The sequence below is a fragment of the Primulina eburnea genome, chromosome 9 (genome assembly GCF_022965805.1).
Source record: "Primulina eburnea isolate SZY01 chromosome 9, ASM2296580v1, whole genome shotgun sequence".
Classification (NCBI taxonomy): domain Eukaryota; kingdom Viridiplantae; phylum Streptophyta; class Magnoliopsida; order Lamiales; family Gesneriaceae; genus Primulina; species Primulina eburnea.
Genome location: NC_133109.1, coordinates 27,109,056 through 27,125,128, shown reverse-complemented (window position 1 = coordinate 27,125,128; position 16,073 = coordinate 27,109,056). Strand labels below are relative to the sequence as shown.

At 39.8% G+C, this 16,073-nt stretch overlaps 1 protein-coding gene across 2 annotated transcripts; it reads right to left on the bottom strand.

The window, feature by feature from the left end:
• Positions 1-6,855: 6,855 nt before the first annotated feature.
• LOC140840475 (uncharacterized) lies at positions 6,856-8,564 on the bottom strand. Of its 2 annotated transcripts, XM_073207659.1 has the most exons (3): positions 7,680-8,564; positions 7,025-7,563; positions 6,856-6,949 (listed from the first exon to the last, which is right to left on the bottom strand). In XM_073207659.1, exons 1-3 carry the CDS (start codon positions 7,879-7,881, stop codon positions 6,917-6,919), a joined length of 774 nt encoding a protein of 257 aa, XP_073063760.1. In that variant the 5' UTR covers positions 7,882-8,564; the 3' UTR covers positions 6,856-6,916. The 2 variants fall into 2 exon arrangements, with proteins under 2 accessions (XP_073063760.1, XP_073063759.1); XM_073207658.1 differs by having other exon boundaries at positions 6,926-7,563; positions 7,680-8,561.
• Positions 8,565-16,073: the final 7,509 nt, after the last annotated feature.

The following is a 16,073-nucleotide window of genomic DNA, read 5'->3' as shown; positions in this document are numbered from 1 at the left end:
TCCTTCGCATTACCATCGACGTCGTTATTGCCATGATAACATCATGAGATTTTATAAATCTTCTGTACTTTATAAATGCAATTCCTAACAATGTATAACAAAAGGGATTGCCATCTATAATTAGTAGGCAAAAACTTGTGTGAAACGGTTTTACGGGTCGTATTTTGTGATACGAATATCTTATTTGGGTTATGCATGAAAAAATATTATTTTTTATGTTAAGAGTATTACTTTTTATTGTGAATATCGGTAGGGTTGATCTGTATCACAGATAAAGATTCGTGAGACCGTCTCATAAGAGAGCTATGATAATTAGTATTATGAAAGGAAATTCATATACAAGTTACATATAGCATAATTTATGGCATTCCCCTTTTTAATTCATGAAGAAAGCCTATTACGCCCATATAAAGCATCAAAGGAAGAACCCCACTTACTATACAAGTTTTGGAATGACGTATGAATTGAATTACTTGATTCTGTGATGTGAAAAACATCATAAAGTCAATCTCCTTATTCCTAATCAAAATTTCAAAATCCTATCATAGGTTTCCATCAAACTCATATAACATGAATTTCTAACTATTTACATACCTAGGCGGAGGTATTTCTTGTGTAAAACTTTAAAGTTTTGGAGATTGTTGTGGTGAGAAAATTGAAAACCCTGGTCTTTCTCTCCCTATTTTGTGTTTTAAAGCGATAAAATGAGAAAGGATTTCAGAAAACCCGTGTTTTAAAGTTGAAAAGTCATGTTACTGACTGACAGGCGCTGCTGCGCCATCAGCGCCTGTCCTGTGCCCTGGGAGGCGCTGAGGTTCTAGGGCAGGCGCTTAGTAGCCTCTCCTGTGCACTTCCTGTCGCCTAGGCGCCTCAATTCAGGCGATGCGGTGCCATGATCACGCATTTCAGCACATTTATAACCATTTTTGGGCACTTGGGCGCCTCTCTTGTCAGGCGCTAAGGTGTCATGGCCGCATAATTTGAGCTTCCAAAATATTTTTGTGCATCTTCACTTATACCATTCAATTCTGACTTCAAACACTGTTGATTCAAACACTATATAAGCACCAATATACATAGTACTTTTACATCATAAACCTTATCAACCAACTTTCTTTTTCATTCTTAGCATGTTACCTTATCAATTACAACAAAATTAACACCTCAACTTTTCAATTACAACAAAATTAACATCTCAACTTTTCAATTTACACGAATGTCAAGTTCCTTGTCGATAAAATACATATGTTCGAACATACTATGTCTATCATCCTTTACCAATAACACAATGCATAATGCAACCAAGGTATAAGGGCATCAATATCACAATACATAGGGAACTAACCTAATATCATGAATCCCATAGAATAACTATTAAAAGACATAATTAGGATAGTACGTGTAAGTCATTGGTAGGGATGACCGGACATTACAATTGGAATGGTGTAGATGCATTTTTTATATTTTAACTAAGTCATCACGATTGCTTATCAAAGGGCAAAGCACGTTGCGCTAGTGAAACCACAAAGAAATGTCAAAACAAAATGTTTTCAGATTGATGGGTATTAGTCTAGTAAAATTCGTGTTTTTATATTAGTTTGGTAATTAGAAGTTGATTAAGGTTGTAGAGGTTATGGACCATTAATTAAGGGTATGCTCAATAGAGAGCCCATAAGGTTCAAGCCCATGGCCCATCTTGGATGTCTATAAATAGGAGCTATCTCTCCATTTTGGTGGAGGAGGATTTTACATTATCTCAATATATGCTCCAAAACTCTCTAGCTTTTGTGAGTACATATCTTGAGGTGTTTGCTAACTTGAGGGTTGGAGAATTTCCTTTTGGATGGATATCTCTCGATACCTGTAACCTCATTTCGTGACGTAGGTGGCGACCCCAAAATTTACTGGTGTGGGCGCTAGAATAGCGGATAGTCTTTCATAATAGCGTGTTCACTCGGGTAGACTGATCACCTAAAATTCGTGCAGCATCAGTTTGGCGCCGTCTGTGGGAAACCTGCCACCTCATCACTGAGAATGCAAACACGATCGCGTACGACCCATGATGCCCAAGAAGAGCATGGACGCCCTCCTCCAGCTCGAACGCAGCAGGAGGAGTTCCTGATCACGTCCGAGGTTCTGAAGGCATTGATGGAGGAAGCAGCTTCTAGGGCTGCAGCCGAAGCCGTGGAGCGATACCTCGCAGCTCGGCAACAGCACAACGAGAACAGGGGAGCACACGGCGAAGGAGCCCATTCGCATCATTCAGAGAGAGTCTTACCGGAGAGAGAGGTAGTCGGGACCAGCAACGTGCCACCGACAAACCTAAAGAAGGGGACTGCACTCCAGGATGACGAGGCTCATAGCCAGGCACCTCCATCCTGTCAGAAACTCCGCGCCAAGAGAGGAGAAGAGGTTGCAATGGCATTTTCACCTGCACGACGTAGCCCTTTCACCACAGCTGTACTAGCGGAAATGCTGCCGGTTGGATTAAAAATAGCAAACCTACCTGAGTATAAAGGAGAAGGGGATCCACAAGATCACCTCGACAAATTTTATGCAAAGGCAGACCTTTATGACATCAGCGACGCTGCTTACTGTAAAATCTTTCGAACTACCCTATCAGGACAGGCCCTTACTTGGTTCAACAAGCTACCCCCGGGGACAGTAGGCAGCCTGGATGAACTCACTAGACGTTTTCTTCAACAATTCTCCATTAATAGGAAGTATCCCAAGACAGCGTCTTATTTGTTCACCATAGTCCAAAGAGAGGGAGAAAGCCTGAGAGAGTTCGTACAATGATTCACTCAGGCCGTTCATGAGGTCCCGTACGTCAATCACGATTTACTGGCAGGAATCATGCAGCAAAACCTTCGTCACCGGAGATTCAAAGAGTCAATAGCGGGAAAACCCCCTAACACTTTGGAAGAATTACTTGAAAGAGCAGAAAAGTACATACGCATCGAAGAAGCAGTAGAACCACGTTATCTTGTAAAAAGAAAGAGAGAAGATGAGAAATTCGGGGTCAAGAAGGAAGAAAGGCAGGTAACTCAGAGCCCTCATCTCCAGCACATCCCGCTGAACTCACGCTTGACAGACATACTAGTGGTAGACGAAAATCAAGGTCTTTTGCAGCCCCCTCGCCCTATGAAAGAGAACTCGAAAAGATAACAGTCTGACAAGTATTGTCGTTTTCACAAGGACAAAGGTCATACCACAGAAGATTGTTTTGTCCTGCGAGCAGAAATAGAGAAACTCATCAAGCGAGGATACTTGGGCGGTTTCGTGGATAAGTCACGAAATCAGCAGGACAGTAAGCGCCCGGAATTCCAGCGCAAGCCCAGCCCTCTGAGAGGAAGCAATGACCGAGGGAAACGGCCCGAAAGGATAGAGGAGAACCTCCCTACTGGAGGAATCATTGCAGTAATTTCTGGAGGCCCAGCATGTGGGGATTCGAACAGGGCGAGAAAAACTTTGATTCGCGCAGCATTGCAAGAACTTCCATCTACAACTAGTACCAAATCACACACCGTGCTCGAGATAGTCCAGTCGAAGGGAGGTATGGTGTTCGGTGACAGTGACCTGGAGTTCCCTCGTGGGGAACACAATGACGCCCTAGTCATCTCCGCCACCATTTCCAATTTCTGGGTGAGAAAGATACTAGTGGATTCAGGAAGTTCTGCAGACATCATTTTTTATAGCGCTTTTGTAAAACTAGGAATCGACAATGCCCTAATAGCCCCAGTAAACACCCCTCTGGTTGGATTTGCGGGAGAGGTGGTTGAGGCATTGGGAGAGGTTGTGCTCCCCCTTTCCTTGGGGTCTTACCTGTTAAGGACCACTAAGATGGTGAAGTTTCTCGTGGTGAAGTCTCCGTCTGCATACAACATTATTTTGGGGCGTCCTAGCTTAAATTTGTTTCAGGCGATAGGCTCTACGTATCACATGAAACTTAAGTTCCCCACACCCGAAGGAATAGGGGAGGCCACCGGTGATAGTCGATCGGCGAGAGAATGTCATGCCATCACCTTGCAGGGACATCAAGTCACCGAAAGAGGCAGGCTGCCCCAAAAGACTCATCACCCAGAAGTAAGCAGAAGTTGGAGCATCATCCAGGGAACAACGAGATTCATATTGTTGAAAGCGAATCAGGAAGAGACGAGAGACTTAAAGCCGCAGAAGTACTGAAAAATATAGAAGTAATACCAGGAAATTCCGAGAGCAAGGTCAAGGTTGGAACAGGTTTACCAACTAATTTGGAAGAAGCCCTGACAGCCTTTCTGAGAAAAAATGCAGATGTATTTGCCTGGAAGGATGAAGCATTACCAGGAATACCCCCGGATCAAAGAGGTTGGTAGCGCACAGTGACTCCCAGCTTGTGGTTAACCAACTTCAAGGGACTTATGGGGCTAAGGAGGAGAAGATGGCCAGGTATGTGCTCCGGGTTAATGAGCTACTCTTGCGTCTAGAGAACTATGAGATAAAGCATGTACCCAGGGCCCAGAATGAAATAGCAGATAGGTTAGCCAAGATGGCAAGTTCAGTGACAAATATTGACAGTAGAAGGGTCACTTTTCTAGCCGTTACTAAGGAAGAGGCGGAGGGACCAACTCTTGACATTCTGTGCGCGGGAGAGGGTGAACCAAGCTGGAAAGATGAAATCGTCGGTTTCCTGGTACAAGGAAGCCTACCACAAGATCCGTCTACAGCCCGAAAGCTTCGGATCAGAGCCGCTCGATTTACAATAATAGATAATGAGTTGTACAAAAGGGGCTATTCCTTGCCGTACTTGAAGTGTCTTGTTCCCAGTAATGCTAACTACGTACTTCGAGAGATTCACGAAGGAATTTGTGGGAATCATTTAGGAGGAAGGGCATTGGCCTGTAAAGCTCTGCGACAAGGGTATTTTTGGCCCACAATGAGGCGTGACGCAGAAAAGTTGGTAAGACACTGTCGTGCATGCCAAGAGCACGCGAATATCAATCATCAGCCAGCTACGCTCTTGCAACCCTTAGAAAGCCCCTTGCCTTTTGCACAATGGGGAATGGATATCGTGGGACCATTTCCCATAGCTTCTGGGCAGAGAAAGTTCATTCTTGTGGCCGTCGATTACTTCACGAAGTGGGTAGAAGCTCAACCTTTAGCTAAGATAGCTGAAAGAGACATAATAAACTTCGTGTGGAAGAATATAATATGTAGGTTTGGAATACCACGAGCCTTCGTCTCAGATAACGGAGCACAGTTCTCAGGTTCCAAATTAAGAAAGTGGTGTGAGGGGTTTTCCATCAAGCAATTCTTCACTTCCGTAGGAAACCCCCAGGCGAATGGTCAGACGGAAGTTACAAATCGTACTATCTTGCAGCACCTCAAAACCCGATTAGGAGCAGCCAAAGGCAAATGGGTGGATGAACTGCCAAGTGCCCTCTGGGCTTATAGGACTACGTCACGCACCTCTACCGGAGAATCACCCTTCAATTTGGTTTATGGAGCAGAAGCAGTGGCTCTCGCAGAAATAGGAGAACCTTCCATGAGAGTCCAGAATTATACTCTAGCGGATAATGAGAAAGCGATGAGGTTATCTTTGGACCTCATAGACGAACTTAGGGAAGAGGCATCACTCCGTGCAGAACGGTACAGAGCGCAAATGGCCAGAGCATACAATAACAAGGTTAAGCATAGGTCATTTCAAGTAGGGGACTTAGTCTTGAGGAGGGCAGAAATCTTGCGGCAGGTAGGTAAACTCGACCCAAAATGGGAAGGCCCGTACAAAGTAATCGAGATAATCAAAGGAGGAGCATATCTTCTTCAGCAACCAGATGGGAAGACCTTACCGAGAACATGGAACATTGCGAACTTAAAGAAATTTTACGTATAAACTACGTGTTTCTGTTTGTTTTTACTTAAAGAACAGTCAGTGACAAGATGTTGTTACCTGAGTTACGTTTATCAATAAATTTGAAAGTTTTTCTTGCATTTATCGTCTTTTCATTTTACTTAACCAAAAAAAAAAAAAAAAAAATTACGCAAGCGAAAGTCATCGCGAGACCCAAGGTGTCACAAAGAGCCACCCAAGCATAAGAGGCTTGGCCAGCCCAGCGGGAAAGTGCTCAGACACTGTAAGAGGTCACCGAAATAGAGTCTCGGGATACCTACGCTAGGGTAATAACGTCCCGTCGAGACCACGGAGGCTTAAATATGCCCAAATTCATATTTAACTAAGCAGCAAGCATGAAGTATTACTAAAAGAAAACGAAAATTAATGTCCAGATGACGTAGTAATCAAAATAAACTTCGACTAAGCAAAATAGTTGTGCAAAAGTACGATCTTAGAATAAAGCTCCGATAGGTCTAGTGGCATAGACAAAAATCATCCATCCTCGATAGCTTCGTCAGCAGGGAGCAAGTGCAGCGCACCAATGACCTCGCAGTCAACATCCCCCGCTGGAGGAAACTCTGGCAGAGGGTCAACCTGAGCGGTGTCACCCAACTCTGCCACATGAGGTGAAATCCTCATAATCACCTCCTCAGGAACTAAGCCTGTCAAGCGGAGCTGGAGACGACAGTCTCGCACCACCTCATCACGGAGACCAAAAGCGTGACTGTAAACCTCATCAGCATAGGCCGGAGAAGCACGAAAGGCTGCTAGTGCCTTCTCCTCAACACCCATCACAAAGGACTTCCCCGTCTTAGAAGCCAAGAACATCCCGCCAGTCTTCACTTCGGTATGATGCTTGTCATAGAGGGAACCAAGCTCTTTACGCAATTCCTCATCATCTTTGGTCTTTTCTTCACACTTCTTTGTCAAGCAAGAAAGATCGTCTTGGAACTTTATGTTCTCCGATCGAAGGAGTTCATTTTCTTCCTTTAGTTGGGAGAGCTCTCGGCGAACTCGAGCCTCCTCAGATCGACCTCTATCCTCTCACGCCTGGTAAGCACAGGCCAGAGACACAGCCTGAAAAACAAGAAACAATTGGTTACATCACGTGAGCACCCCTGCAAAAAAGGCACTGAGGGGCGAGGAAAGCACCTGGCAACCTATCAAGGCCAAGCAGTGGGATAGGGCAGCAGGAGGTTGAGGAACCAAATGGGCCATGTCATGATCACTTATCATCTCCCTCCCCTTTCTCCATCCCATATCAGGGTCGTCGGTATCCCAAAATGACCCCACTCTCTCCTTAGCATTAACGCCCTCCAAGAATAGAGAGTTCTTCCGAAGGCCTCGAGAAGACGATATCGGATCTCCACGACCTTTCTTAAAGTTTGGCGGGGTGGCCACTTCGCCCTTCCTCTTGCCATCGTCATGTCCTCTAGTACACTGGTCCTTTCTTTTATCCACAACAGCTCCAGAAGCATGGGTGTCAGTGGACATAGGATGAGGCCCCTGACAACCTTGAGAACTAGACCCTCCTCCACGACCAGACTGGGGGTGCGACCCCGAAATAGGGATAGAAGATCGAGGAGCGGGAGGATAGCGCCGATCTTCAACTCTTTTCTTCTCTCCGATAGGAAGAGACTTCCCCATAGTATCTTCGCGAGCTTGAAGGGTGGCCAAGTTCACGCGCAACCCTACAAGAGAAATAAGGGGCAATAAAGCATCAAAATTTCATAACTCAAACGTAAAAGTTAAGAATAGTGAATATCAACGATGTGCAAAAAGACAATTAGAGCAACAAAAGAGATACCGCTGGCCAACAAACTCTTAGGATCGAATAAATCATCAAAAAACCCCAGGGTTTGACACTGAACTTGCAAGTGTCGATGAATCATTCTCATTTTCACAACACTACAACTAGAGCTCCAAGTTGAAGGTACGTCCCACCCACTATCCTTTACAAAAAGAAAATGAGACCGCCAATCCCCTCGAGTAGAGCGTAGTCTGACCATAAACTTGCAACCAGCACGAGGTTGGAAATATACGGAGTAGTCCGGCCTGAGGCATCGTACTGAGAAAAGAGAATGGAACAGAGAAGTAGTAGCCTGAATTTGAAACTCGGTTGCTCGGTGACAGAATCCCAGGAAATAAGTAAGTGAGTTTGGGGACAATTAACTGAAGCTTACACCTAAGGTTCGAGTCACCTCGACTAGTAAGGAAGGAGGAGGGATAGAAAACCCACTATTAAAATGGGCCAGGGTCACGGTGAAATACCCTGCGGGTGGGTTGTGATAAGAATCCCCCAGGCCAGGAGCCTTAAACTCATAGTCAGATGAAATTTCCAGTTTACCACTCAAACACTTTACATCCTGAGGAGTCAGAAGGCTCCGATCTAGGTCCCCGGGAATAACTTCTTGATCAGGCCTATCACCAAGCGGGGAACCGTGAAGGCAAGGTAAAGACACTTGGGGGACGGGAGTGGAACAACTCTCGAGATCATCCATTAAATCGTCATCACCCAAAGAACCCAAGTCACCAAGGAGGGTGAGATCACCCAAAGAACCCAAATCGCTCAAGAGGGACGGAATGTCAGAATGGTCCGCGCTCGAGATAAGGGACACGGCTAGAGCAGAGAGGTGAAAGTGCCTCACAAAATCACAACAGTAAAGCAAATAGAAGGAAGAAGAAAGACTATTGCTTCATGGAGCACAAATTCGAAGATTAAAGGAGAAACATTTGAATAATATATATTATATAATATGAGAGCAGCAATAAAGGTTCGTAAAGAAAGGGAACAGAGCAAAGAGAATACCTGACATGGCGGCGGGGACTCTGAAGAATAGTGAGGTGTGTGGGACCCTTATATAGGGAGATAGGTCTTGACCTAATGGAAGAATTAAAGTAGAGAGAAGACCGAATTCATTGTTAATTTCCTAGTATTTTATTTTATTTGGGAGCAACTTTTTCTTCAGTTTATTACTCTCGGTCACCTTCATTAAAGTGTAGGTGTTCGAGAGTGGGGGGCTTATGATGGGTATTAGTCTAGTAAAATTTGTGTTTTTATATTAGTTTGGTAATTAGAAGTTGATTAAGGTTGTAGAGGTTATGGACCATTAATTAAGGGTATGCTCAATAGAGAGCCCATAAGGTTCAAGCCCATGGCCCATCTTGGATGTCTATAAATAGGAGCTATCTCTCCATTTTGGTGGAGGAGGATTTTACATTATCTCAATATATGCTCCAAAACTCTCTAGCTTTTGTGAGTACATATCTTGAGGTGTTTGCTAACTTGAGGGTTGGAGAATTTCCTTTTGGATGGATATCTCTCGATACCTGTAACCTCATTTCGTGACGTAGGTGGCGACCCCATAATTTACTGTTGTGGGCGCTAGAATAGCGGATAGTCTTTCATAATAGCGTGTTCACTCGGGTAGACTGATCACCTAAAATTCGTGCAGCATCAATGTCCTTATTTTTACCTTGCTTCATAGCATCCAAACTTATTTCTTTTGTTTTTCCTTATTACTCTTTTTGTGATATACCATTTTAAATTCTTCTTCACCTACCCGGCCTGTCGTCCCACTGTTATCTTTGCCTGTATTCATACCACTGTCCATCGATTTATTCTCTATAACACTCGAATCCAAAGTGAGATGATCATGTCCGAGGGACCTACAACTAGTACTGGCAGGCACTTTCCCAAACCTTTCGGTTTCCATGAATTTTATGTCATTTTCTCATGAGTTGAATGTTTGATACAATAGTTTGGTAAATTTTGAGTCGACAGTTTGATAAATTTTTAATGTTAATTTGACTTTACTGTTTTTATGTCAGGTGATTGTTAACATAGATAATTTTTTGTGTGATCTTGAAGGATTTATTGTAAATATGTGGAAATGATTTTTTTTTTTAAGTCGAGGTTTTTTTTTTTAATGAATGAATGAAATTTTTTAGATGCATTCTACTATTTTGTCAATATGTAAATAAATAAGTTATTGATGTAACTACTATTTTAAACAAAAAAAATTAAAATACATTCTACTTTGTGCAACTAATGTGTAAATAAATAGGATATAGATGTAAGACTTCATCTATTATTTCATTGTTAGCAATAAAATTATCATCGAAATCAATATATCTCAAATCCATTCATCAAATGCAACCTAAATTTATTGATCCCTAACCTAAATTTGATCACGTCCAACTATCTTGCTTCGATCCAATGTTCTAAAATTCGCCCTAGGCGGTGCCTACGTGCTAGGCATCAGCCGACCTCACAGAAATGGCGCTAGTCGACCAGCCTAAGTGGCCTTAGGGTGGTGTAGTTTGGGTAATAGTGATTATATTTGTTATAACCGTTGCGGTAGTTGTCTTCCTGAATTTCCAAGATTTCGACAACGGGAGAATAGAGTTACAACGGTTTGGAAACAAATGTGTTCATCTAGGGTTAGGGAACATACAATAATATATAATAAATTGTGAGTCATCTAATGTGACAAGCTCACAAACTTACACACGAGCTTAGTCTATTGACTTACAAATAGTCCCAATAACTAAAATGGTTCATCTATTAACTAGAATTATAAAATTCTCCTATTTTTATCATGTTTAATCCCTCGCCTAGTCCCCGTCTAGGTGGCCTAGGCGCTACGCTATTCCAGCGTCTGACTAGCACATAACGAATTTTGGAACCTTGCTTCGATCGCGCTATAAAAGAGGAATATTTGAATAAAATGGATCGAAATAGGTTTATGTACTCTATAATTTGGACAAAAATTGGCTCGTCACCATCCATTGGTTTATAGTGTTTCACTAACACCAGAAAACGAGTATTATTTCGTTTCGGATTACTAAAATATTCATACTTGTTCAAAAAAAGTGAACAATCAATTAAGGGATACTCATCAATTTATACTATGAAATCTATATTCAATAAAATATAATGTAAATAATAAAACTATTTAAAAAGTTAACAAATATCATGAAAAAAAGCATTGTGTTCTTAAAACCAAAATAAAAATGAAGAAGGCTTGGTCGGAAAGCAAGAACATAAGTATTTGAAAATAGCCCACAAAAATTTATTCCATGTGAATGGCAATTATTAAATATTTCCACTAAAAAGGCCATAGATTTCCCTCCACCCTATAGAAGAGGTAAAAATACATCTTAATTTTTTGCGAATTTCCACCGACGCTAATGAAAAGAAGGAAAAAAATTCACTTTTCATAAAATAATACATAATATTTTATGAGGCCCGCAATACTAAAGGTTGGTGGATGAGAAAAAAGGCATTTTCAACATTCTAAATTGGTGTAGTGACAGTAAAAAGTTGATCTCATGTTCTTAGATATGGATCAACAAGGTGATGAATCACGATGGTCGATACGTTTTATGAAAACTTAATTTTTTATGCATATTTTTTCGACGTTTCGAGCTTTTAATCTGCTACCCTCGACTTTAATTCAATATCATCTTCCTCTCCTCAAATTCTGTATTCGCCAATGTTAATTTCTAAGCTAGACTCGAGACAGAAAATGAATGCGAATATTCACTAGTATCTCTATAATTATTAGGTCTCTTGAGATAGTTTAACATATTTTTATTCGTGAGATATATCAACCATGTCCATATTTATAATAATAAATAATATTTTGGGCATAAAAGTAATATTTTTTCATTGATGACCCAAATAATAGATCTGTCTAATAAAATAGCTAGACTCGTGAGACTGTCTCACAAAAATTTTTGTGCTTATATGGAGAATAATATGACATACTAACTAGGCTACAACATGAAAATTAGTTTTAAAGCAATTACATGTTTGAAGGTTTTAATACAATTAAACAACCTTTTAAAGTTTTTGATGGAGAACTTTCTAGGATATCAAAATTATTCTGATTTTTTATTTTGTAAACGTTCTAAGAAACCCAAAAACTCATTGATATATGAGTAATCACTTATATATAACACTTTTTCATACATGTAAAATGCCTTAATAAAATAAATTTATAAGTCAAAATGTACTTATAATCATGAGTTTTTCAAGATAATATATATGTTTTTCGATGCTTGTATTCTCTTTTCCTATATAATGTAGAATGTAGATTGAAATCATGATCAGCCACGCCAAAAGGTCCACCACGCATTAGCTGCCTGCAAGGATGCAACCAATTTATGTATCAACTGGCAATGATTTGCTGGACTGAATGCAGTAGTGCACACAAGCCTTTTCCGATGTTGATCCACTTAAAAGTTATCGATGATTTCTTAGGCATGCGATCGGCTGTCATGACGAGGGATCTCGTTTTTTCATAGCAAAGAGCTTCGTAACATGTCATTTGGCATTCTGAGATCTTGAAGGACTGACATAATGTGAGCTAGAGAGTATATAAAACATGGTAGCAAGGGAGTGCAGAATTTCATGTTATAATTTTAGGGGGATCAAAAGCTAGGATGTAGTTGAATACATTTTATAACAACGTATAGGCAAAAATTGACATCTTGCAATTAAGTTAAAGTTGGTGAAGTGAACCCCTCGATACATACCCCCTCTGCCCATGATCTCAACCATTTGGCCAAAAATAGAACATCCATTGCAATTCTTCTGCTATGTTGGAGATCACATCATTCACGCCGCGACATACTAGCTGAATCTTTGTCAAACTTTCTATTATTCAACATATGAAGAATAACTAACCTATGTATCAGAAAAAATATCACATGAAATTTTGAATACTAGAATTGGTTTTGTGATTTTTAATTATGATTTTTACAAATTAATGTAATATTCAATAATAATAAAAGATGATCCAAATTTTTTTTTGCTTAATTCTTAATAATTGAATAGTCTCGTAACAACAATGATTTTCTAAATTCATTTTAGCATTTTCATTAATATGTAAGCTATGATATTTTTATACAAAATTATATTCACACAACACTAAATAATATTCTTTTCACATGTATATTATCAATTTAAAAACAAAGGTACATATTAATCAATTGATGTATTTTAAAAAATTTACAAACATACATACAAACCTACATATATACACATTTAAGGATTAAATGATTTGACTTTTAAATAAGTAAATTTATTTGTTAATAAAATATTGAAAAATAATTTCAAATTGAATATGTTGTATATGTCAATTAATTATTATTTCAAAGAAATTAATAAAAATTAATATGTTATGATTAAGTACAAAATTTATAAAATTCTATAATAAAAAAATGTTTGATGCAATAATTGTCCCTGCTTGGTAGAGCGGTCGAACCGTGGTACTTGAGCTGCTGTGCGGTTTAAAAGATTTGAGTTCCACATTACTACTAGCTATAGCTCTTGGTAAAGCGGCAAGAGCTCGGTACTACAATTGGTATCAGAGCCAAGGTCACGGGTTCGATTCTCATTGATCGCAAGGAGTGCAATTATTGGGAGGGAGATCGTTGGATGCAATAATTGTCCTTGCTTGGTAGAGCGATCGAACCGTGGTGCTTGAGCTGCTGTGCGGTTTAAAATATTTGAGTTGCACCATTACTACTAGCTATAGCTCTTGGTAAAGCGGCAAGCGCTCGGTCCTACAAAAAAGTTTCCACAAAAGTCTATAAAAATCTTGCAAAAAAGTCTACATAAATCCACATAAATCTGTTTATAAATCTGTGAGATTCTGTAAAATTCAATAAAAATCTGTCAAATCCATAAAAGTCTATCATTTGAAAAAGTTATTAAAATCATCAAAACTCTAAATTGAATACACCCCACTTAATTTATTAGGTGATTTTGAGATTTTTAAAATTTTCAACTAATATACTAAGTTGAGTAGTGGAGATTTTTAAACTTTGCATATTTGTTTATTTAATCTTTTAGTGGGGTTAAGTAATTAGATTGGTAGTATTTTATTTCTAATTATTTACCTAAACAATTCTATTAGCCCCTAAGTTGAGTAGTGGAGATTTTTAAACCTTGCAAATTTGTTTATTTAATCTTTTATTTTATTTCTAATTATTTACCTAAACAATTCTGTTAGCCCCTAATTAGTCAATTAATTATTGCCCCAATCAGTAACGGAGGTTCAGCACACACACACACACACATTTACATTCCATTTTTTTAGAGAAAAACTTAGGGTTCTTAGGTTATTCAGCAGTCATCTTTCCCTTGCATAATTCCTGAAGATTTACGTTGGTTTTCAAGCAAAAATCGTGCCGCAAGTCGTCTCGGATCGAGTCTCGCATTCTCTCGTGTCGTTATCCGTTGTATCGTGAGATTTAAAGATCAAAGACATGTATATTCTTTCGTTTTTGCATCGATCTTGTCATAGTATATGTTTTGATTTTTATTGTGGGTAAAAATTCATGTCTGTTATGCAAAATTTGAGCAAAAGATGTTTGGATCGCTGTTGAAACGATTTTTTTATATCTCAAAAACCAAGTTTTCTGTTGTTTTGAATCCTGTGAATTTTTGGTCGATTTTCTGGAAAAGATTTAAACATATAAAACGTAGTACTTTTTTATACCTTCTCTTTGACAGCAAATTCGTAATTGTTGGACAAGAAACGAGTGAGTTATGATCATTTTCGTGAGACTGCTCAAACTGCGATGAAATAAAAATGTTTCCTTTACGTGTTCTTGAGAATTTTTTGTTAGAGGCTTCATTGGGAACCATCGGGTGATCACTGCTGGGTTTAAGTATATTATTTATGGGGGTTCAGATATATTTTGATGCTTCATTTCGTGACGTTAAGCACTTGGTTGTATTAGAAGTCGTAGGAAGCATTTTGTGTCATAAATTCGTGTTTATGGGTTGTGTTGCGTTGTATGTCGTGCATCGATGTTTTGGGGTGTTTGTGTGAGTTTTAATCATTGTTGTTGTGTCCTAGGATGGGTCTCGTTGCATCGATTCGAGTCGGTTGGGCGTGGCATAGAGTTTGCATCAAATTTGTTCTTTGGGGCCGAGTTTGCGCAGAGCTAGCGCCGCAGCGCTCTATGGGGACCGCCACAGCTCCCAGCTTTCACAAGCCTAGCGCCGCGGTGCTGCCCTGGTGGTGTCATGGAGCTAGATCTGCGGAAACTACAGTGCCGCGGCGCGTGCTAGGCAGCGCCACATTACCCAGAGCCTAGGCACATGTTCAGGACTTTTAAATCACTATTTTAGGTTCATGTATTCAATTGTTTGGGAAATGTTCACACATCATTTCAGGATTTGTTTCGGGTTCGACGTCATGGTTTAGTGAGTGGTCTAGAAAGTCATAAGTCAATTGTTTATTTCGGTGGTGAGCACGACTATTACGTCTAAGTTATGGAAATTAAGTGCTTGAAATTGAGTTAGTATGTGCAGCAGTAGCCCAAGCGAGATCCAACGAATCACTCAACGCCATGTAAGTATGTTCGACGTTCAAAAGAAAATATTTTATGTTTTTAAGGTATGCTAATTGTCTTGTGACCAAATATGACCGGGTTTGGAAGCCGGAGAACGTGTCCGGGGACCTCTCTCGGTAAAGTATGACATGGTTTTGATCAAGATTGGGAAGCTGTAAAGTATGACCAGGGACCAATCCACCCAGTAAAAAATGACCGGGGATCTTACGTATGTGGTAGTGGGCATTCCTGCCAACCCAGTACTGTGATTTAGTCTGATCAGACGCACTAAGTTACGGGTCACTTGCATTGAAACATATCTTTACGTAAAATGATGATGATATACATGTTTAAGTATGTATGATGCAAGTAAATTTATGAAAATATTTATGAATCGATGGCACGTCTATGGTATTGTAAGTATGTTCAAAATTAAGTTACGTATGGACTATTTTAAAATGCACGTAGTTTCATTATACGTTACTTGCTATTCTCAGTTTATGCATGTTGAGTCTTTAAACTCACTAGGTTGATCGATGTAGGTGAGGACGAGTATGAGGAGACGAGAGGTGGGGATCCGCGAACTGGCTCGGACAATGCGGTGGACTAACCCGAGGACCGCTTAGTTTTCAAGGATTTTTATGCATGTTATTTCATTTACTTTTATTTTTAAGGAAATTATTTCTTGTTGTTTAAAACAAGCACTTTTGCAAGTTTGTTACATTCCAAATATTTTGTCAAACTTTTTATTTGTATTGAATTTTGAAAGATAATTACTTATTTAAGAAAATTTTTATTTTTCCGCAAATTTAAAATATGTTTAAAAGCACAGTACGTTACATGGACT